We start from the raw sequence: 23,519 nt of genomic DNA, 5'->3' as shown, positions 1-23,519 counted from the left end.
TAAAAAAACAAATGGACATCTGAATGAGGAACCTAATAACAATTACTTTTCTTCCTGTCAAAATTCTCAAGGCATTAGTTACTGCAGTAGCAAATTCTTTTCAGAGATGGCTGAGTTTTCCCTGATTACAGTATCTGAGAGTTACTTTTTACGTTAATTCAAGATATGCATGTGTCTGGGTTTCCTCACTGGTAGTTTATAAAAATTAAGTTTTTGAGATTGTAACAAAAAAAAAAAAAATTCAAGCCACAAGTAAATGTCAGGATTTTTTGTTGAAACAAAAAATTATCTGAAAATTATATTTAATACAAAGAAGTTTATGATTAGTAATGGATTGCCAGGACTTCATAAAGGTTTTTGGTTTTGCATTCTGTAGGCTGATTTATAAACACATGTGTTTCTCTAATGCAGTAACCTCTATGACAAATTTCAGGGATCCCTGTGCCCAGGCTCTGAGCTGAGCTTCTCTTCTGTAAGACTGTGGTTGCCTCAGATCTCCTGAAATCTGTGGACAGTCCTTAAATGATTGAACTTTGAACTAGCTTTGAAGATAGCAATATGTTTGAGTCTAAAAAGTGATGTGTTTAGCTCTGAATACGTGAACTATAACAAAATTCTATTTTAAAAAAACCCCCAGAAGTTACATAAAAAGACCCCAAGCGAAACAACACTCAGATCTTCAAACCAAGATTTGCAAAGATTCCCAGACACTGTTGTTAGGATGATTGTAATTAATATGACTTTTACAATGCTTATGGTGGTGTTGATAATAAGAATTACAATTACAATAATAATAATAACTACTAATAATAATGTCAGCAACAGTAATGATAGTGGTAGGTAAGGAAGTTAGTAAGTTAATAGGGAAGTGTAAAGAGTGTTCTGTAGGCTGTGTTCCTATATCAAAACCTTTCAATGTATCCATGTTTTGTTCTTACAGGAGAATTAAGGTCAGTTTCAACTGTTGCTGATATTCTGGACAAAGGATCAGGAGCGGTCTTGCTAATAGATGGTAAAATGTTTTATGGCTTTTGATGGGGGTGCAGTTATATTTATTAGGCTTCATTTTTAAGTAGCTATACCAATAACTGCCAGCCCTTCCATGGAGAAGACTTGTAGCTTATTAAACCTCAGTGAGATGCGGCTGTGTAATTGTTCCTGGTCAGTTAACCTACTGAATTAGAAACACTTTCTTCCTTTGTAGGCAGAACAATGCACCATGCAAACAGATCAAAGTGTAATTGTTCTTGAGTAGTTAGCATATTGAAATAAGAACACTTTCTTCCTGTTTAGGTAGAATAATGCAGTATGCGAACAGATCTTAATAAGTTCTTAATAATACTTCTCTTGCCTGAAGGTAGCCAGTTTATATTCTACCATCCCACAGGACGGGATGTGTGTCTGCATGTTTGCATGTATTTTGTGGGTGGCTTTGCAAAAGTTAATAATACTTTATGTTATGTATGTTTTAACATATTTTATGTTATGTTTTATTATACATTGTGTCATGTAGACCCACCTGCAAAGCGTGGATCTTTAAGAGCATGTCCTGCATTCTTTTTTAATGCCTGAATTATTTTATTCTAAACTTTATTTTATTTGCTTCCTTTTAAATCCAAGTTGGAGGATGAGAATGTCTCCAGAAATTGATAACTTGAAGTTTTCAGAATCTTACTCCTATTAGGTGTGATTATGCCAAGGTTCTTTGGGAAATTAGACAGAAAGAGTAGGTTTATAGACTGTGAATCTCTAAACACAGTTGACCTTTTATTCCTTCAGTGGTCAGATAAAATTGTAAAAGGTTTTATACTGACCATTCTTCATACCTGTGTTTTGTTTTCATAGTGGGCTAATATGAAGCCTGTTTATTCCTGCAACATGCAGAAGTTCTTTTTGTGAGCAGAGTGTCTGGTTTTTAAATTTCTTCTAGAACTGGAAATTAACATTATTAACAAAACAGTTCTGTGAAGTCCAGTCTGAGGTGTAAAGGAATGAAATAGCTATGAACCAGACTAGGAAGCTCAATCTCAGTTCATTATAAGAAGTCTAACTTCTTCAAAAAGAAGAAACAGGTGACCTTGAACTCTGGAACTCTTCTCATACAAGGTGCTAGTACCACTTTTTGTATGAGTTCATAATCTATTTAACACACTGGCTATTCTCAGGAGGTTTTAATACATCATATTTTATGGTACAATTCTATATTTAAATAAATTATACAGTCTGAGATGCTGAGATGAATCTAATTTCAGTTCTGTGTTGTCAAAAGTTTTTAGCACCTTGAATGTTGTCACCATTTTGATAGCTCATTTTTTAATTTTAGTGCTTTCAAATAGGTAAAGTTCATTTTATTATTTGAAACATAATCATTAGTCTTCCCTGCTAGGAAAGTGACTTGCAGCAGTGCAGTGTGAAAGTGTGACCACCGTCAGTTGTTAAAATGAGCTTTATCAAGTTTCTATCTGAACTTGTCTCTTGTAACAACACATGCTAGTTGTATGAAAAAGGAGATTGAAGACAATAAATGACCTTCCTCTTCTTTGTGTTTCAGTGAATACCTTTTGTGGAAAGGACCTCGTTTGTTATAATCAGTTCTCTTTGTTTTTTGTTGGAGCTGGAGGATTTGGTGGAAAACGAACATCAGAAAAGGCCAAGGTAAATCCACACATATCCATATTTAAAAAAGCCCCACAAAGCACATAAAGAGTTCTTTCAGCACTGCAAGAAAAATATTAGCTATATGAACGAGGAAGCGTAAACTAGCATTTAAGCATGTGGCTGAGCAAACTCAGATGGATTTTAAATACTTCTGTTCACTGCAGAGCCTGAGTGAAAAGATATTGTTCAGGTTTTGGGAAACCAGTGGTTTTGTTTTGAGAGTTAGAGAGAAAAGTGAATTGGTAAACATTACACAGGAAATATTCGTACACTGAAATATTTGAAATGGTAGAATATCCTAATGGAAAGCAGTATTAGGATTGAGGTTGCAGTTTCTAGAAAAGATCTCTAGGTGTAGCTCTTTCTAAATCTATGTGTTTGTATGGAAGAGGCTTGGAAAGCATAAAGAGGAAAAGAGAAGTAGCATTATAGTTTGGAGCTGAACTTTTCTGTTTTCAGAGAGTTAGCAGGTAGCAAACATTGTCACATGACCACAGAGTGTTTATGTCTGAGGTAGCTATTTGGGTACCTGCTATTGTCCCCTTCAATGCTGTGTTTGAGGGCAGTGTCAGCTGTGACTTCATGTTGTTTCTGTGAACTAGAGCCCTGAGGCACTACAGTAATAAAGAATTGAATGAGAAGGTATGTTAAGTTCAGTGGTTTTGAACATGAATAATGAAATACCTAGGTTTCACATGTCTGAAATACTGTAGATAATGTTCTTTGGGATTTTTGCATGTAAACTTACAGGGTTTTTTACTTAAACCCGTATCAGTTATATAGAAGTTTTACAGTATATAAACTTTACAGATCAGGTACTGAAATGCCTGCTGCTTTAAAGAGCCTCTCTGTAGTATAAAAAAAACCACAGGAGATTGTTGCAGACAGTGTATTGAAGTCTTTGAAGGATCCCTTAATTGTTCTGCAATTAGATTTTATAAGCAGTGCATGTAAAAAACCCTATGGTTCAAGGCTAACCTATTGTGATGACGTCAGTGAGTCCAGTGTAGTGTTTTGGCCCTTAGTTAAACATTGCACTTCAGGCAACTGCAATTTTTTCACTCTACTTAGTGAAATGTAAGAATGTTATATACATTATTTTACATTTTAACATTTGAAGAATACTGTTTCAGGCAGCTCCTTCCCATGATTAAAGAAAAAAAAAATCCCCCAAATGTAATCTCATTAAGACAGAAATTACATCAGTTTCAACAGAGGCAGCAGCATGCAAGAGGCTATTTTTCCAATGGTAGATCTTCCTGCTTTTTCCTTGCAGAACTTCCCAATTAAAAAAAGTTTCATGCTCCTCTGTGCAAAAAGAAATCCCAAGCTGAGCAGACATATGTTGTAGTGTGTCTTTTTGTCACTTAACAGTTTTATTGTATTTGAAAATACATTGTAAGTCAAGAGGAGCAGATTTCCAAGTTGAGGTCAGTGGTGAGCAGTGTGTTGTGTAAATCATGTGTCTCCTCTTGAGTTAAGGGTTTCTTGACCTGTGGGTAGAAGGGTTTCGTTGATTATTCATATGTTGGCTGGTTTTAATGACTCAGTAGGTCAAGCTGAGTTTCTTTAAACGAGCTAGAAGTAGATTGGCAAGTCATGCTTGTTTTGAGAGCATGTTTAGGAAATGTTCTTGTTATCAAGCTGATTGTGTAGGTCCGCTGTGATTCTCTGAAGTGACAAGAGGAGTGCTTATCAAGTCTTCCACCCAAGAAATGTCCTTGTTCTGTGTTAATAAACAGGGAAGAACCTTTGCTTTTATTAGACATGAAAGTTTAAAGCACTTGGTTTCTTTTTATTTCTCCTTCCTTTGGTAAAGACCTTACACAAATTAACATAAGTGAAATTGCTACAGGTGAGAATCAGTTTGCTTCCTTTCATTTTAGAGCTTAAGCTAGTTTCTTTCTGGACTTTTTTTGTTTGTTTTGAAAATACAAGGAGTAGAGGAGAAAAAATTATTTCAGCTACTTTAATAGCTTTAATTGATTATGGTGTTCTTAATGTTTGTCATGTTCTAGGATGTTCTCTGTCAGTCTGTTGGCAAGATTTATGTCTTGGAAACTGAACTATGAAGCTGTAGATTGCACAAGGAACAGCTTTTTTGCAGTAAAGTGGGGCTTAATGTGCAGCATGTAATTGCAAAAAAAAAAGTAAAAGAAAAAAATGTAAAGCAAAAAGGAGCTGGAAGCTCATAAAGGTGAAAAGTAGTGAAACAGAGTCCACAAGTGAGGTAGTAAATAATTTTGTTCTTCATTGTGCCTCCTAAAGTATTATTTTAAACGCTTCATTTTTGTTTGTGTTTTACTATTCTGTGAGACGACTTTTTTTCCTGAGTGAATAATTCTTGGCTTTTTTTGGATAATTTGGAAGCAATGTTGTCAAACACATCAGGTGAATCATATAAGAGTAGGCAGGATCTGATGCCTCGGAATCACTATCTTTGTAAGGCTAACCTTGATGAGTGATGTTTTCTGGACTAAGTATCTTTTTCTATTTGTCTATAAATGTAAAAATGATAGGAGGAAGCTTACCAATTTGGTAAATATTGTTTCTTTTTATACTTAACTGGTGTTAGGTATGGATAAAAGATTTTTGCTGTGAAATACTAATGATACCATTACTTGTGCTTTAGTTAACAGCAGCTCCACCCCAGAGACCCCCTGATGCTGTAATTTCTGATGTTACAACAGCTGATCAGGTAAAGCTTTGTGTTCTTTAGGTGTGGAAATCTTTGTTTTGTTTGGAGAAAGGAGTGCTAAATGATGTTAATTAATAGTGTAGGTTTTCTGATATACCTCAGATATTTATACTTGCTTGTTTATGTGTGTATGTATGTGTAAAGCTAAAATTTCTTCTATCTTCTAGTGTGTTTAATGTACTGTGTAAGACAGTCTTTTCTTAAGACTGATGAAATTTTATAATTGTTTATTACAAATTCTGTATAGAAGGAGGAGATGAATGTTTGTTCTCTTTTGTACTTTTGAAAAGAAGGTTCAGGCTTCCTGAAATTTACACCATATGGTGCAAACAAACACATTTTGACCAAAAAAAAAAAAAATTGCTAGTGGCTCACAGTTTTGAAAAAGTTAAATTTGTGTAGTAGGAGGAGTCAAGGGAAACCTGAAATACTGACAGATATGTTTCTCTTTGTCTACATTCCCACTGCTTAACAGGCATCTGCTTTCCCTAGGCAGAAACCTATGCAAAGAAATATAATCTCCTCTCAAGGTAAACCTGCAGGTGTCAGACAAACAAGAAAAGAAAACTGGGGGCAACCAACGTTAGGACACGGAGTGCTGTTTCCAAAATCAACTTAGTCATGGCAGGTGGCTGTAGCTTTGGAAGATGGAATTAAAATGTTGAGCATTAGCTGAACTGTGCTAATTGCAATGTCTGCTTAGCCTCTCTCTGATTATATATGGAATAATTAAGTCTCATCCAGCTGATTCTTGTCCTTGAAGTCCAAGTTAGCCATATCCACTTCAACTGGGAAAGAGCCAAAATCACCAGATCAGCATTTTTGTTTATGTCACTGATGTACTGGCTGCATCCTAAAACTTACAGCACTGGTCTAGGAGGTACAGGTGTCTTATTCTTCTCAATAGGCTTCATTGAAAATTGGCAAGGTGAGCAAAGAGCAGGGAATGGTGAGGGAGTACTTTTCTCCTGGCAGTTGGCTAAATGTGGTGGAAAGTGCTTTTTATCAGCTGACCCTTTATTAGATGAGATACAGCATCTCTAAAGATCCAGTATTTATAAGTATTTATTTTAAATGTTGGAAAGATTCTCTACTGCATGATTATATTGGGATTGATTCCAGGCTCATCAGTTTTCACATGGTATTTATGATTGCCTTGTTCATATGGTAGTTTTAGTTTCTGAGCCTTAAACCCATATGTCTAGAATTGTTATTGTGCACAAAATTCTCTGAAGTTCATGAGATAAAAGATTGTGATAAAACACTATAACAAAGAAGTTGGGAAACTTGCTATTGCAAAATTGATTCTTGGCAATAAAACAAGTAGCAGAGAGTAGCCACTTCACTTGCTTTTTTTTAAGATCTACTCTGACAGGTAGATATAGAAAGAGAATTAATCTCTAGTTAGGACTTAGAGGAGCCACAGCCAGTGGACTTTGATAATTACAAGAAGGCTTCTGTACCAAATTATTCAGTTGCATTTGTGTTTCAGGATAATGACAGGATGGGTGTACAGGAGGGGGGAATGTGTAGCACTTGGGAACTTTATGTACAGATACCAACTTTCATGGGAAGGGAAAATATTTTACATTTACCAAGATTTTACATTTATATGTCTGTGGAATGACGCATAAGTGCCCAAAATCTTCTTTTAAAAAATGGAATCTGGCACACAAACTGCTTCGAAATTTCTGAATGTCTTAGTGTTTAAATGAAAAGTGTGTTGGCAGAAATGACTGTTGCCATTCAACTATTGAATTGGTACAGAGTATAAGACAGACTGGAAGAGTCAGTTTGCAGATGGCATTTGATTCAACTTAAACTGTACTTATGTCCAGTGATAGTTATGGCACTCACCATAATTACATGGCTAAACTGCTCTTCATTGTTAGCATTTTTCCCTTTTTATATCATGATTCAGCAGTAAACTGTCTCATAAATACACTTCCATGGATAATTTATAAATATTTACACACGTGTCTTTCACTTAAGGTAATGACAGTAGTTACCTTGAATTCTAACTCTACGTCAGTAGGATTTTTCCAAGAGGAAGAATGTTGCAGACCAGATGAAGCACTGCTTAGTGAGGAGGACTCTGGGAATGGAGGGCTAAGTAGCTGTTTCTGCCCATCACCGTGTGTTCAGCAGAAAAGAGGGTACAGCCACCTACAGTTCCTTGACAAATCTTTGTGCTATGTGACTGTTGGTAGAACAAATTAATCCTTTTGGTTAGTGGTATCAAAGACTAATAGCAAGAGTTATAATATATGTTTATCCGTCTCAGATCTGTACCTATTTCTTAGAAGTTCTTTAAATTGCAGTCAGTGCTTATGAATGAGTTGCAGTACCATGATGTAAGCTGCTTAAAGGTAAAAGTGGCTAAGAAAAATTTAGAAGTATCTGATCTTCTAAAAGCCGTTAAAGCTTAAAATTGCATCTTGCTGGAGAAGGACATAAAATATTTCTTCTGTATTCATGAATTTTTCTGCAAAGAACTAAATGACAATTTTTGCATCTTGCCCTGTAGAGATGTGCATGTGTGGTGGTATTTTTCTAGTTTGTTCTCTCTCTGTAACCTGAACTTTACTTTACTAGAGACACTGCCTTAATTCTTTTGAATTAAATAGACCTTTTGACAGAAGATCAAGACATCTAGAGGGTGTTTGACTGTTAGCCATTAGGAAGGAATGGATCATTCAATTTCAACCCTATAGGGAATATTTAATGTAGTTACAGAGCTTTTGTCCTGACAGTTTTCAAGCTGGGTGCTTAAATTAATCAATCAAACTGATTTTGCTGAATAGTTGCTAATGCAATGAAAACTAACAGGTAGGGAATGACCTGTATCTCTGGAGAATCTTATCTGCATATAGCTTTCACTCTCTTCCCAAATGTCTTGATTTCTTGGGAACTCATTTTCTGATGACACACAAGGTAAGCTCAGTGCTTATTTTAAGTAGATAATGCCTTAACTACTACAAGTCACTTCTGAGGAAGGAAACAACTTAGGTGTCTTGAATTTGTTGTGGACTTTCTATGACTTGTTTGCTCGTGGAATAACTCAGTGTTCTGATATTCTACATGTTTCCTTCCAAAAAACTGTTCTTATCTTCAAGTATCAGAAATAATATTCAGAATATACAGTGTAGTGACAACAAATACACACTGTAACAGTACTGCACAGGGTGAAATTTTTGACCACATAATTTCAGTTTCAGTGTTCTCTCTTTTCTTTCAGCTTTTCCTGAAAGCTACTTTTTTGCTTGCGACATGGCAAAACTAAAGCTGTAGTATGTGGAGTTTGCAGGACTTCCAAGTTTTTGTTAATGTCAGCTTATCTCAATGGAACATCTAATAATTTTAGAAAATGTTTGCCAGTAGAAAAATTCTCTTTGTTTGCAACAGTATCATATATCTCTCTATAGCATTCTCCCACTCTGAGATCTGACTTTGTGTGCTAGTTACTTATATCAGTAGGGGAGAAATAGACATGACAAAAAAGTAAAAATGAACATTTAGACAGGTTTTGAAAAACATGTTGTCTCAGCCTGTAATGCTTTTGAATCAGCTGTGCGCATGCAACTGTGAACCCTTTAAGACTCTGCAATGCAGCGTCATGTGAGCTATCACATGTAAATTTCTGCTACAGCTACTTTTCCATGCAGCTTGGAGATCTCAGACACATGGTACTTCTGCTCTGAGTCTTCCAGGGTTAGGCAGTTTGGCCATTCTTGCTTTCAAGAATTTTTAAGTTCTTCTTTAGAGCTGATGAAGCTGAGCCAAATACTGGTCGGTTAAAGGAGCATATTTATATCCTGTCATTTTTAAGTTGCTTTTATTTGGAAAACTATGATAGTGTTTTAAGTGTTACAGTTATCTAAAAAGATAAAAATTCCAAGTAAGGGTTGTGGGGTTTGTAGTCTTAATCTGCTTTGTGTGTAGGGTTTAATGATACAGTTTTCAGTGATGCTGGTGTGAATGGTGTGTTTGTTTCCCTCTTCATCAGGAACTCCTTCCACATGTGAGGAAAAAGCTGTAGGCATCAACTGAGACAGTGTAGGAAGTCAGTTTTTCCTATGTTGTTTATTGCAACAGGTTACATTCTGAAGAGTAATGAGAGGGAAATTATCTCACTTATGTAAGTGAATATGATTATTTACTCATTCAGAGATTTTGAAAGAGATTCAGTTAAATCATACCTAGACTAGTCTAAAAAAAACTATGTAAAGCCTTCTGTTCCAGGTATAAATCTAGCATTGATTGGCAGAATATGAAGAGATTGCTGGCTTTTAGTGCTTTGGGTTTTTTTTCAAACATGCAGTTACTTTTTGTTTTCTCTGAAAGGGGAAAAAGTAATTTGCCCCTGTCCTGTTTGAAGCAGTGTCATCAGCATCCTGTGATTAAGGCTGCAGGAGTCACCTTCCCTTCCTGAGTCATGCTCAGTCCTGCAGTCCTGCTCACACTGCAGCTACCTGAGTTTAGTTTTTTTACTGTGTCAAATTCAGTTAAAATTACAGTTCCTAATATAACTGGAAGCAGTTGTGAAGACAGTTATGCAGAAATCTGATTTACAATAAAAACTTGCTAAGAAGAATTTTTTAAATGAAAGAAGATCATGGAAAGCATTTAATGAATGCTTAATGAATTATTAAAATAAAATCTACTGTGGGATGTTTTTTGCCTGTTGCCAGTAGGTCCATTATTATGAGGCTTTACTTTATACCTGTGGATGGTGTGAAAAGACTCTTCCAAGCTTATGTGTAGTTCAAATGTGAATCCTTATCTGTGGAAAGCCATCTTTTATTCTGCAGTCTTCATATGTGTTTGAATCCTAAGCATATGTAAATATTTGTGGTTTTAGACAATTTAGGGAATGATGTAGGAAGAAACAGGAAGACCCATCAGATCAATAGCTGGCTCTCAGCCTGGTGTCAGTGGCATAATTTTTGCTTTATTGATCATAGGTCAGTTTGCACAACAGCAGGCCTGCAGTCAACAGATAGGGTACGCCCATCTCAAAGGCCTAAAAGGTCTTTGCACAGGATTTAGCAGGGCTCTTTAAATTAGATTTGAAGCAGGAAAGGGATAAAACCAGGCTTACTAGAGACAAGCATGAGGGCAGGATGACAGTATTTGAGGGAAGATGTCTCAGTGGAGATGGAATCCATGTGTCAGCAGAGACAGAAGAGTTATTGAAGCAATTAAGAGTGTAGTGTCGGAATTATATCTTCATACCCACAAAAAGATGGTGGGATCAGATGCACTACTGAAGTGCATCTACACTGATGCACGCAGTGTGGGCAACAAACAGGAGAAAATGGAAGCCGTTGAGGAAAGGTATACAGAGTTCCCAGCAAAATATGGTTGTAGAACAAATTCTAATTTATATCCTGTTCTGTAAAGACAGTAGTATAGCACTGCCTAAAGGTGTGTAAATTTAAGTGAATTTTAGGCAATAGCACAAAAGAGCCTCCTGAGAGATTCGGTGATTTTTTTCTATTTATAGCATAAATAATTTGTTTCATGATAGAGGAAATGATGTGGGTTCACAAACATGGGCGGCATGACAGAAGAAAAATTACTAAACAAGAAAGGATGATAGAAACCAAACAAAGGGATGTGAAATCTTTGCTAAGGTTTGGTAACCTTTCTGTCATTTGTTTAGAAGCTTGAGTCTACAGAAACAGTACTCCCAGAACTATTGTATGTTAAGTGTTTGTAATAGTAATTATTTTGAAAGTTTGTTCATAATGTCAAGTTTTATATAACCCCCAATCCTTTGCGTTTATTCTTGTTGGGAATATCAGAATATAATGGTTTAAGCATGGCGATTTTGACAAATATTTGAGGGCTTGGATTATGGTAGAATTTTGTGTATTAAGGTGATAAAAGAAAAAGTATGGGTCTGTGTCGTGGTTTGAGAGGAAATGAAGTTTTTTGTGATGGTGTGGTCAAGCCAACTGGTGTTCAGATTTTGATATTGGCACCTGGTTTGTCCACTGAGGGCATGGATACGCCTCTGAGAACACAGGGGGTTAAAAGCTGTGAACTCCCAGGGGAATTTCCTTTTGGTTTCCGGTTTGGAACTGAGCAGACCCTCCCTGCCCGGCTCCGAGCTGGGCGGGAGGGAGGGGAGCCATGCGGCCAGAGGGAGGTAGGCCAGGCCTGGGCCGAAGGGTGGAGGAGAACATTGCAAGGGCTTCGGGCAGCCATCCCCCATCCCCCCCCATCCCGGAGAGAGGGAGAGAGCCAGAGCCGGTGCCTGTGATAGCGCGGCTGGCCTGAAGGAGAAGGCGGGGGGTGCCCAGCAGGGCAGCCAGGCGTGGGAGTTCATGAACCAAACCGTTAGAGCCTGGGACTTTTCACCCTTCTGGGGAGGATGGAAACCTTGCGAATGCTGGTTCCTCCTGAAGTTGATGAGATTGAGAAGAGTTGAGAAGAATCCTAGGTGGGAGGAGATGATGGAGTGGCCTTTGGCTGGACTTTTCTTGGATAGCCACAGCAGAACCACTTGTATTCCTGTGACACAGAGACTGCATTCCAGGGGGAGGCGATGGCTCAGAGCCAGGAGAGTGCAGTGATGTGGAGGTGTGTGAACAGAGACGACGGGTGAGGAGAGTGGTGGTGGTGCCCTCCGTCTTTGAAGAAGAGGAAGAGGAAGATGATCTCTGTTCAAGAGACCCCTCAGCCCCAGGGGGTGAAATCTGGGGGGATCAGGTGTCCCAAAAGGAGAGGGACTGTGCTCTTTTTGGAACTGGACAAAGCATCCTTTAAGGGAAAAAACCCTAGAAGCAGCTCTGATCCATGTGCAGTGGTGAGAGCACTGGACATGGAAGGATGTCATGATGGCAAAATGTTCTCCGGGCGGTGCCACACGTGACATGGAAACACGAGAAGTTTCAACTGTTTCCTGGGGAAGTCTGTGGTGCAAGAGGGACTCCTCTCTTCTCGAGGAATTGAGAATTGATTATCTAAAGGGTGGTAATGGAATTGGAAATTTGGTGGGGGGAGGAGGAAGAAATTTGGAAGTTTTTTATCCTGTGTTCTATGTGTTTTTCTTTGTAGTTTTAGGTTAATAAAGTTCTTTTTTTGCTTTCAATCTTAAGTTGGAGCCTGCTCTACTCTGTCTCTGATCACATCTCACAGTAGATACCAGAGAAAGAGGTATTCTCATGGGGGCACTGGCATTACGCCAGGCTCAAACCATGACAGTCTGGCAGTCAATTTGTTTCAACAAGTTGATATTTCTTACTGACTTTGTTTCCTCCCCTTGTCTATACATGTCTTAGTAAAGGCTGTAGGAATTGTTAATCCATTTGAAGTTCCCTAAAATGAAGAAATGTAGTTTTTTTTAATTGAGAGGTATTGTTAAGGGAAAGGCTTCTTGCATATTTGTCAGTTGCTGAAAAGTGACTAATGTTTTGCAAAGTCTGTGTCAGAATACATAAGTTGATACTAAATTTGAAAAACATTTGATATGGACAAACAGAAAATGCATGAATAGTGCAGGGTGAGGAAGTTTTGTGTACAGTGAATTACTTAAGTACTGTGCTAAATTTGAGTTCTTGAAACATCAACATTGCCATTTGAACTGGAAATTTTCACTGTTCTTAATGTGAATGAGAGCCCATTGGTGCATGCTGATGAGATTGTGGATGTTTTCTTCACAAGATGACTACTTTTTGTCTTAAATAGTCTGTAAAAACATACATGCATACATGCATGTCCATGTCCGTACATACATGTATTCATATATACACACCTTTACTTGGTAAGGTAAGCTTTTTGGTAGAGGTATTTTTCTGCCCATTTAGAAGGAAAAATATGTGGATAGTTGGCTTCCTCTTTCCTCAGCTTTACCACTGACCTTTATTACAGTCTGCAGGAAGACTGAAAAATTGGCACCGACAGGCTTGATATCGCCTTTCCTTTTGTGGTCTGTCAGAATTCCTAAATTGTTAGGAAATGAGACTTGACAGTTTGTATCATTAATTGGAGAACAATTCAACTATTTTATGACTGACTTCAACCTAATGCTTTACATCAGTTGATTATTGTAATCTTTCAAGGTTGCATCTTTGGTTGGTGCTTGAGTTTTAGTTTTCTTTTTCCCCCTGTCCCCCAGAGTGCTGTGACTTATGAAATGTCCTTACTGGAGGAATATAGAAAGTAGAGCCAACAAGGCATTACAGCAGTTCTGTTTTCATGTTGACTGTAATTTATATAATGAAGATTTACCAAAGATTGTGCTAAATGCAATTTGTTGGCAGACCTGATTTGGCTGCACTAAATCTGAAAGAAACCTATTGTAACTGTGTTATTCAGCGTGCCTGTGTTTTTTCCAGCTGTGACCAGTGTCACTGTTGTTATTGAAAATACAAAAAGACAAGTATCATTTGCCAGATTAATATGTCAGAATTTTAGTTAAATACATTGACCACATTTAATTCTCTAAATCCACTTGTTTTCTAACTTCTACATTTATTTTGTTAGAAAAGCACAAGTGTTTTTACTATAGTAAATTTGAAAACCACTGGTACAAGTATTGTCTCCCAAGTAGTGCTTATTATCACTCTAAATAAATGATTAGTTCTTATTACAGTTTTAGTAAGCAACAGCTGCATAGCTTGATTTGAGATTTGGGCTTACACAGAAATTTGTCTTTTTTGTTATGATCCATAAATTGAACTTTCCAGTACTGCCACTAAATGTTATTTAGCAAGAATTAAAATTTATTGCAACAGCTCTTTTGTGAAAACAGCCTCCTGACAGCTTTTGTAAAAATTCAAATTAATTGAAGAATGACAGTAAGACCCTAGAACTTTAATTTAGCTATGAAATCACTCAATTATTTAATAATTAATATCTGGCAACTTTTTCTTGAGTAGCAGTTTGCTGTTAGATTTCGGACTCTTTTGAAAGAAAACTTGAGTAATGACGGGAGATAGCCTATTTCATAGAATTCTGTTGAAGAATTCCCTTAAGATTTTCAGATTTAAATTTACTTGTGTGAAAAGACAGTATGGGTCTGTCTCTCACTAAAAATGTCTTTGATAGTGTTATAACTTTTACATATTCAGGAAATTTTTTGCCCTCTCTTAGGTCTTTTTCAGAATGCTGAACACAGACCCAGATGAACTTACACTACTATTAAATTTACAGTCTTCATTATTTTCCTAAGGAATTATACAATTAATTAGAAGATAATTGAAAAAAAAAAGTTATAATAAATACATGTTTTTGGCAAAGATAAAACTACAGTTACAAATCCCTGATCCACTGTTATTTTTTTTTCCAAAAGGAAAAGTGTTTCAAAACCAGTAAAGAAATACGTAAACAGCCACAGAGAGTTATTAGCTTACTGTTTGCCTTCCTAAGATTTGCATGCTAATGCAAGTGGTGCAGTTTACCATTTTCTTCTTGCTCTTTTTAGTGTCTGGTTCCTGCACTCACAGAAAGCACAGACAAGATCTTTACATTCCACCTTAACTCAGGCTCAAAACACATGCTGTATTGATGAAAATTGCTGTGAGAAATAAGAGAGAAGTAGAGCTTAGTGTTAAAGCTGCAGATGGGGGAGAAATTATCTGAATATGAACAGGTTAAAAAAGAAAACAAATGCATTATGGTTTAAAATTATAAAAAGAGTTGAGAACCTTTCTAGTTACTCTGCTTCAGACTTGATAGAAAAGCAGTGTTAGGCATATATTAGAAAATTCTTCCTTTTGGGAATCTTTTATTTTTTCTTCCTTCTCTTTGAGAAATCTGTTCCAAACAGAAATCTGCTCCAAGTCTTTCTCCTAACAGAATTTGGTAAAGCTTATCCTCATTCAAATAAATACATACTATTTTTTATTGTCCTAGCTCAAAATGCTGGGAAAAAATTTTTACTGACAACGTGTTCTAGAGGCCAGTAATGTGCTTGACTAAAATACAATTTATTTTCAGGTTAAAAGCTTTTTTCAATTAAATCTGTGTTCAATTTGTATATGTCATCATAATTAAGCTGCTAAATTCTTAGAATGTTCATCAGTTAATGTAATGTACTGATTTTCACTGTATTTCTGGGAAATTTTTACTAGGGAGTACTCCACTATCATTTAGTCACTGGATTTCACTGTAATCTGTTGACCAGAGAAAAAGGTTTTATTCCAGAAATATGCACAGGTTGGCTTTTGAGATCTCTCATACTATGGACTGCTGGCTGCTCTGCGTGTACAGAAAATACAAGATTTAATAATGAAAACACTAAATCTACACAGGGAGAGAAACCTGAAGTACAGTTTCATATGAAGCCATATTCTTCATAATTTCTCAGATTTATTCACATTCATAGTATATAAAACATAATAAATCTGTGTTTACCTACTCTTTTAGTAACAAAAGAGAATATTTAACATCAAGCAAAAGTCTTCTCGATAGCTTGGAGTGTTACTTTAGGGTATTGTCTGTTTTTGATACTGGGATCAGCTACCCTTGAATCTGCTATGAGAGCAGTATATAATAATTTTGAAGAAAAAAAAGAAAGAGTATTTCTGATCCCTGTAAGGTGAATCTGTTGTTGGAAAAACATGGTACTGTGTTTGTATGTTATTCCAAAAAATAATAGATTTGCTTCTGTTTTACACTGTGGATAAATTTGTCAAAGAAAACAGTAACAATTAGTTTCTGTTTTACATGCCTTGTTGTAGAGTATATTATGTAAGGACTAGTAAAATAGATTGTGATGTGTTTCTTAATCTGTCATGAATTTCCCAGTGATTTCTGCTTGTTGTGACTCCTGTTCTGTTTCTGCAGGCTGCCTTGTATCGACTGAGTGGGGATTGGAATCCTTTACATGTGGATCCAAGTTTTGCTGCTCTTGGAGGTGAGCTGATGGGAGTACCATTGTGTTAATATTGGGATGAAGGATAATGTAAATGTATTTTTAATCTATTTTTCATTATTTACATCTTTAACAACCTGGGAAAAGCAGTGCTTGTTTTAAAGCTGTTCTAAGAGTCACCAGTTAAATAACTTCAAAGTTCTGCATGACACTTCAGTTTGAAGCATTGCTTCTTGTAGCTAGAAATGGGGAATGGTGCTTGGACTTTACTTAAAATGGAAGCATACATTATAAGCTATTTTCCTTTAGATCTTGTTTATTGCCGCTATCCTGTTTTCACTATGTCTGTTTCATAAGCAGAAATAATTGACTATCAAGGCTTCTGAAGAAATCCCATAAATTCTCTGATATGTAGTTCTTTCCATCTGAATAATTTTGAGACTATGTGGGTCTCAGTGGAACTTTTTGTTCTTCAGTGTAGTCTTCTCTATCCCAATAAATCCAGGAGGGCAGGAGAGAGGGAGCTTGTTAGCACTTCTTTCCTTTAAGATTGTTTAACTGTACCTCTTGCTAGTGCATTAGCTTGTTAATTTAAGAATTCTACATGCTAAAGCACAAGATCAGAGACTGCACTGACTAATTCTTGAAGAGATGCAGTTAATGAAAAAGGGTGTTTTCTTGAAATCGTATTGTAAAGTTGTTTTTTCTGGCATATTTTCAGGCCTTGTAAGTAGTATAGTTTGATTACTCTGGGAAGGCAGCAATTTGATTTACTTAAGAAATTTTCCTGAATATGCATGGCTTCGTCATAAACATTATGTGAGCCTACTAATCTGTAACAATTAGTCTGCAGTTTCCGGATGAATTTCTTTTTTAATACGCAAGTGTCATGGTATGGTGTTCTTATCAAGATAAATAGAGCAGAGCTATGTTTCCTTGTTCAGATCACATTTAACATACATTTGAAAATTATCTTTCATAAATGCTTACTAATTTGTTTGTTAACTCGGTTTTGTATGTATGTTTGTGTTCATAAGTAATGATTGTCAAATACTAGGGTCCAAGAAGAGATTTCCCTGGTTTGTTAAAGCATTCTGTTTGTTATGATGGTTTGTTAACGATGATGATGGAGATGAGAAATACATGTTTATAATTGAAAACCCAATGTTTGGAATAATAATGATGGTAATACTTTAAAAACCTAACAAAATAAGAGAAGTAGAGATATTCTACCTGCTCAGACAAAGAGCACCTGCACATAGACAGGGAAAATGAAATTAATACTGTAGATAAGATGTCCCTTTGTCTCAACATAAAAATACTGTGCTGATATTGGAACTATGACAGTACTGTACCTATGCTAAATGCAAGTACTATCAAAGAAGAAATGATTGTGGAGGTAGTCACAATTTTTTTTTTCTAGGTGTGCTAATGTTTATTTTCCTTCAGATCTATTCACACACCTTCTTGTCATGTAACAATCTCTGTGGATGCTCTCCTTTGCTGTTTCCCACCATTGTGCATGGGAAGCAAGCATTCAGCATAATGCATTCAGGTCATTCCTGGATTATTGTTAAGACTTCATGTGGGTAATGTTTCAGAAGACATAAACTATGTGAAAACACCTGTTTATATTCTTGTGCCTTTATTCCTATGTCTTGTGTTTCCAGATACTAGAAAGCAATATTTACTTTGATTTTGTTTCAGTCCAGATACAAAGTAACAGAATTTAGCTAATGGAATATTTCTTCGACTATGCATTAGTTTTATAAAGAAAATAATGGGAAAAACAGGATTGGGTATATTTGGCTGTTTCTGAGTTCTGAATAGAGTGGGTGGTTTCCGGTTCTTGCATAGTGAATTGAACTGAGTTTTTAAAGAGCTAGATGTCACTATAACATTCTGAATGAGAGATACTGAAAACTGATGATGTTACAATAGTGCTGTAATCTGACTGCATGGTAACTTTGTGCTTTCAGAACAGTGCCCATTGTATACAAAATAGAGTGCTATTGAAAGTGTACATACTCAAACATTTTGTGGGAAAGAGATGACAAAGTGATCAGGTTGGAATACTTAACAGTGAGAAAACAGGCACATATTCCTTTAAGCCTGCCATTTTGTCATGTCTTCTAATGTAATGTGAAAAATTTCTCTTTCTCACCCATAATTCTGCTAGAATTGTCCTTCCTTTGGTCTCATAATTCCCATCTTTCCCAGCATTGAATCTTCCATGGCTTAATTTCAGCTTGTATCTAGTTAGCACACAGCCACTTGCTCATTCCTTATGTCTACCCTGCCTGTTTTTCCCTTCACTTCCCTTTCCTCTCCCACCCCCACTTCTGGTGGGATGGAGAGTAGAGTTGCAGAGAAAAAAAAGGTAAAACTTGTGGGTTGATATAAGAACACTTTAATAACTGAAGCAAAGTAAAGGATTATATTAATAATACTAATGTTGCTGCTACTACCACAAATAATAAAGAAAAGAAGAAGTGAAGAGTAAAACCCAAGAGAAATAAGTGCACAACACTTTTGCCTATCACCTGCTGACTGATGCCCAACCCATCCCCGAGCCATAATCAGTAGCTCCTGGCCAGCTTCCCCCAGTTTATATCCTGAGCGTGAGGTTCTGCCACCTCTTGGGTGGCAGATCATAGGTCACAGAAGAGTGTTTGGCATACGTTAGACACTACTTAGCATCAGCTGAAACATCAGTGTATTTTCAGCATTACTGTCACACTAAATTCAGAGCACAGCACTGTACAAGCTACTAGAGAGGAAAATTCATTATAGCCCAGCCAAAGCTAGGATGGTGCCGTTGTGGCATTTTATTTCTGTCTTGATGGTGGCTTCTTTTCTTTAACATCTTCTGGTTTTTTGCTGGCTAGAATTTCTCCTGTCTCCTCTTTTTTGTTTTGTTTTGGTTTTGGTTTGTCTTCCAGCTGTTGACCCTTGAAAGAACATTTTGTGCTGTGTAGATGCAATGAGAAGTCGTTAAGAGCTCAAGAAAAGCAGACTCTGGCAGACAAGAGTAGCATACAAGTTCTGGGCAAAGCGACTTGTTTCAGTGCCAAAGCTGGACAGCTCTGTCTGGATTCCATGGGCTGTTGCAAGTGTGATCAATTACTGTTTACCTGCCTTGTCAGGTCGGAACAACCTGTTAGAGGAATCAGAATATACAAGCAGCATCTTTATAACTTAACAGTTGCACTTTAGCAAATCTGAGGCCAGTTTTCAAAGGTTTATTTTGTCAGATTTTGACAGTAGTGGAAAAAGTTGCAACACTAATACAAAGCTTATCCTCTGCCAAGGTTGAGCTCCTACTTCAAAGCCTAGGAGTTTGAGGAAACTTGACAAAAATGTCAGTATAAGAAAAACAGAAAAACGTTGCAAGTTTTCTTTTCTTGTCTTTTTTATTTTTATTTCTAAATAAAGGTAAATTAATCCTAAAGCAGAAGCAGGCATTGTATTAGGTGGCTTTGGCCAGCCATGAATAGGTATTCAAAACAGGACGTATCAAATAATCTTAGTATTGCCACTTTTTAATGATTACAATACCTCTTACCCTTAATGTACATACTTATATTTATATAACTGCATGTCTGGTGTGCCTGTGCATACATACTAAAACAGATAATCTCCTTATTTTTCATTTTGTCACCTCTACAGACTGGGACTAATTCTATTTCTGAGTCTCACAGACCACAGGCAGTGCTAAGAGTCCAGCTTGTCACCAACCACTTTCCTTTGCCCAAAAGTAGAGGAAATAATAAATAGTAACAGACACTTTTTTGTTGAGATAAATCAGGTTAAAAAGAAAAAGTGTTGAGAACACTAATGGAGGAAAATACTATGAATAAGGTATAGCTATTAATAGAAGCTGCATTCATGGTCCTAATATTAAAAATGCTAAAATGTTACCTCTTTCAATAGGATTTAAGAAGCCTATACTTCATGGACTATGCACCTTTGGGTTTGCTGCTAGGAACGTTTTGAAGCAGTTTGCAAATAATGACGTGAACAGATTCAAGGCAATCAAGGTCTGTGTGTTAATTCTTTGCAGTAAATTTCCTGGATTTTTCTATTTTAGTGCCAAAAGAAATCTTAAGTGTGGGGGAAGACTTTCATGATGTCTTAATTGCCAGAATTGCTTTTACTTACAGCTGCATGCATTTTAGTGCCTCTGTCTTTTATGTTTGCTTAAATATTTAGGCTTTTTACATTGATAGTTGACTTAATTTTTCTCTTTTTTTCATTTTAGTTGAGCCAACATGTTTAAGCTTTGCATTTACATATAACAGACAAATCTTTCTGCAACCCCACATTTTTTTTCCGTTTTTCGCTTTTAGGTTCGCTTTGCGAAGCCAGTCTATCCAGGGGAAACTTTGCAAACAGAAATGTGGAAGGAAGGAAATAGAATCCACTTTCAGACCAAGGTCAGAACAGTCTCTTCACTGTGGGCTTCAGAGAAAGATGTATTGGTTAAAAGACTGAGGATATGAGGGGGAGCAAGAAAAGATGACTCTTTAAGCAGCACACCATTGGCAAAGGCATAGTAAAGAAATGAAGCAAATAGAATGAAATAGTCTTACTGACTTTATGGTGTCACTAGGATTCTAGTAGAAGTACCATTATAATCACTTAATACCCTCGTATTAAATAAGGACTCTTTTCATTGTGTGTGCATTTTTGTGTTTTTCCACTGGGGATAAATGAAAAATATTAAAAAAAAATTATCCTCAGGTCATCATAGTGTGTGCTTGTTTTCTGGAGTTACTCATAACTTTGTGTATTCATCTTCTTTTCTTTTTTTTTTTTCTTCATTTATTTATCTTAATCGGCTCTTAACAGTTTATGCATGTAAGTGTGCTGCAGATTTAGCTTAGATTGTTAAATTTAAGCTGCAGCTACACAGGGCAACTTCCTAAAAATGGAAATTTCATAGCAGTTGAACGTAGTAACTACAATTAAACAGTTTACACTTTTATGAGATCTGAGTTTGCATTATTCTATTTTCTTTGGTCCTGCTAGTAACATTTTGTGTGGCTATCCTGTTAACGGTTGTCTCCATGCCAACCTTACTGGGAACTTACTGGGAACTAAGGGTAAAACTCCAGGTAAAGGGCAAAAAATAAAAGTGAATGTCATCACTTATGTAGCATCATATGACATTTTCACTTTCTTTACCTATGATTTGATACTGGTATTTGTCAATATTTGCTTTGGTTTATGCGGTGAGAGTTACATTGCTTTGCTGCCCAAAGTTTTCAGCCTCATCTCCATAAAAATGTAGCCAGCTCTTTATTAGTGAGAAAGGCTGCAGGTATATTTGCAGCTGCATGGGGGATTGGGCAGGCAAAATCAAACAAGGAGAGTCATCGTAGGAACAGAGGAATTCTATATTCATACAGCTTTTTGGGATATACCTTGACTGAAGGAGCAAATTTTGTTTGCAGACCTGATGGGTGGTAGCAGCTACAAAATTTCAGAATGGTAACAATGCAGAGACTACTGTGTAAAAAATCTCGGCTTCTAATTACTAGTAGAAAATGAGGTAGCTTGGTGCCTCAAATGAGCTTTGAAAATAACTGTAGCTATATTTAAAAGGTAATGTCACCGGATCCCGACTGAATCTAGAATCCATATGTTTACTTTTGATGGTTTTCATATACCATGTTAGTTAATAGAATTCATATATGCTTCCAAGCCCTTCCAAATTTGTAAGCAGGGTGAGTTGTTCTGTTGTGTTTAAAGGCAAAATTTGTAATTATGCTTGGTTTAGTAATTGCTAATATGTAGAGTTTTGGTGAATTTTGCTAAGGATTTTTCTTCCACAATTTTGGAGTAACTCATTTTGGATAGAAATTACAAGGTTTAACAGGATTATAGTAGACCATCTTAAACAGTTATGAGGTGTGCAAAGTTTTGTTTCTTATTGCATGTTGGATTTGTATGAACTAAATCCATCTTTGGGCTGAAATGAACTCTGGTTAAATCAAACTATAGATGGACTTAAAGCTTTGAGAGGGTGGTTTGAATCCCATTTTCAGCATTGTCTGAAGTGCAGTGGCAGCAGGTAACAAACAAGCTGTTAGGCATGATTTGACTAATAGTTAATGTAGTGCAATAAACTAGGCTGTGATACTGGATATTTCTTCAGTTTGGCTATTTGTCATACACTTCTCTATATGCATTATCAGTGCGTCAATTTGCTGTCTTCTGTTAGCTGCCATAAGTCAGTAGGGTTTGTCACATCCCTCAAAGAGAAAATACCAGATTGAAACCCATTTTCTAATCTGAAGTAGCTATTTCAAAAAATTAAACTGGGGTGACTTCCAGTACTTTCCATCATTCTTTTTGTAATCTTCCTTGTTTGCAATCCTTAAAAAGCTGTTTCTAGTGCAAGTTGAAATATAAGGCATGTGGAGATAGTGAAATTGTCTAAATGGACTCTTGACAACTGAATATTTACCTCAAGGAAAAACATTTTAGAACAATGTCTTTCTAGGAACTATTTATGAGGAAATATTGACAGCAACTTGTAACACTGGAGGTAAATAAGGTTTTTCAACTGTTTTGTGAGCAGGACACCAGCAATATATTTTGGTACAATTTCTCCAGATGAAAATAATTATTTTTCTTGAAGAGTTGTTTGGAAAACATAACAATTTGCCTCAAGACTTCAGCACATTTATGAGGTGTTTTTTTTCACTGTGTAACTGTTCTGTTTTCTCTTTACATCTCTAATTTTAAAATATCAAGAATACTCCTTAGATGCCCTTCTTTTGTGACTTTCTGCAAATAAATCATCTCTTTAATGTATTTTTCCCCCACTACAGATCAAGGAGACTGGAGAAGTTGCCATTGCAGGAGGCTATGTGGATATAGTACCAGCCTTGGAAAAGCCTTCTGCTCGAGAGTCTCTGATGGTAGGTGGAAGCAATGGAAGTCTTAACTTGAGAGAAGCACAGTTAGGCTTTATTTTGGTGAAAAACACAGGAAAAAATACTTAGGTCTCTTACCAATCTAATTTGCAGTATTCAGAGGAGTTACGAATTCAGAGATGCTAACATGTACTTTATTTAAGATACAGATGTTAATTGATCTGTTTGAGAGGAAAATTCCAGTTGCTTACACTGGATGCTGAGGTTTGATGTGCTTGATCCTAATTGAACTCTCAGGATAAGCATTGTGCTGTATGTTACAAAACAAGGAAGGGCGTGTACCAGTGAGGGCCACGTTTTGAGCACTTGCATAGCTCAAAATAGAAATTATTTAGTGTAATTTGGATGTGTAACTGTAGAACAATGCTTTTGTTATTATTTTGTAGATGTTGAA

At 36.4% G+C, this 23,519-nt stretch overlaps 1 protein-coding gene across 2 annotated transcripts in view; it reads left to right on the top strand.

Moving 5' to 3' along the window:
- The window catches only part of HSD17B4 (hydroxysteroid 17-beta dehydrogenase 4), a 63,567-nt gene that overhangs the window by 25,137 nt on the left and 14,911 nt on the right, over positions 1-23,519 (top strand). For both annotated transcript variants that reach the window (XM_009096355.3, XM_018921215.3), the window contains exons 15-21: positions 941-1,012; positions 2,552-2,655; positions 5,291-5,356; positions 16,154-16,223; positions 20,115-20,221; positions 20,531-20,617; positions 23,021-23,110. In XM_009096355.3, coding sequence (XP_009094603.2) covers positions 941-1,012; positions 2,552-2,655; positions 5,291-5,356; positions 16,154-16,223; positions 20,115-20,221; positions 20,531-20,617; positions 23,021-23,110 — 596 coding nt within the window. The remainder of the gene's footprint in view (positions 1-940; positions 1,013-2,551; positions 2,656-5,290; positions 5,357-16,153; positions 16,224-20,114; positions 20,222-20,530; positions 20,618-23,020; positions 23,111-23,519) is intronic.

This window comes from Serinus canaria, chromosome Z (assembly GCF_022539315.1).
Source record: "Serinus canaria isolate serCan28SL12 chromosome Z, serCan2020, whole genome shotgun sequence".
Lineage (NCBI taxonomy): Eukaryota > Metazoa > Chordata > Aves > Passeriformes > Fringillidae > Serinus > Serinus canaria.
The sequence above is the reverse complement of the archived record's forward strand: the minus strand, read 5'-3'. Positions and strand labels throughout refer to the sequence as shown.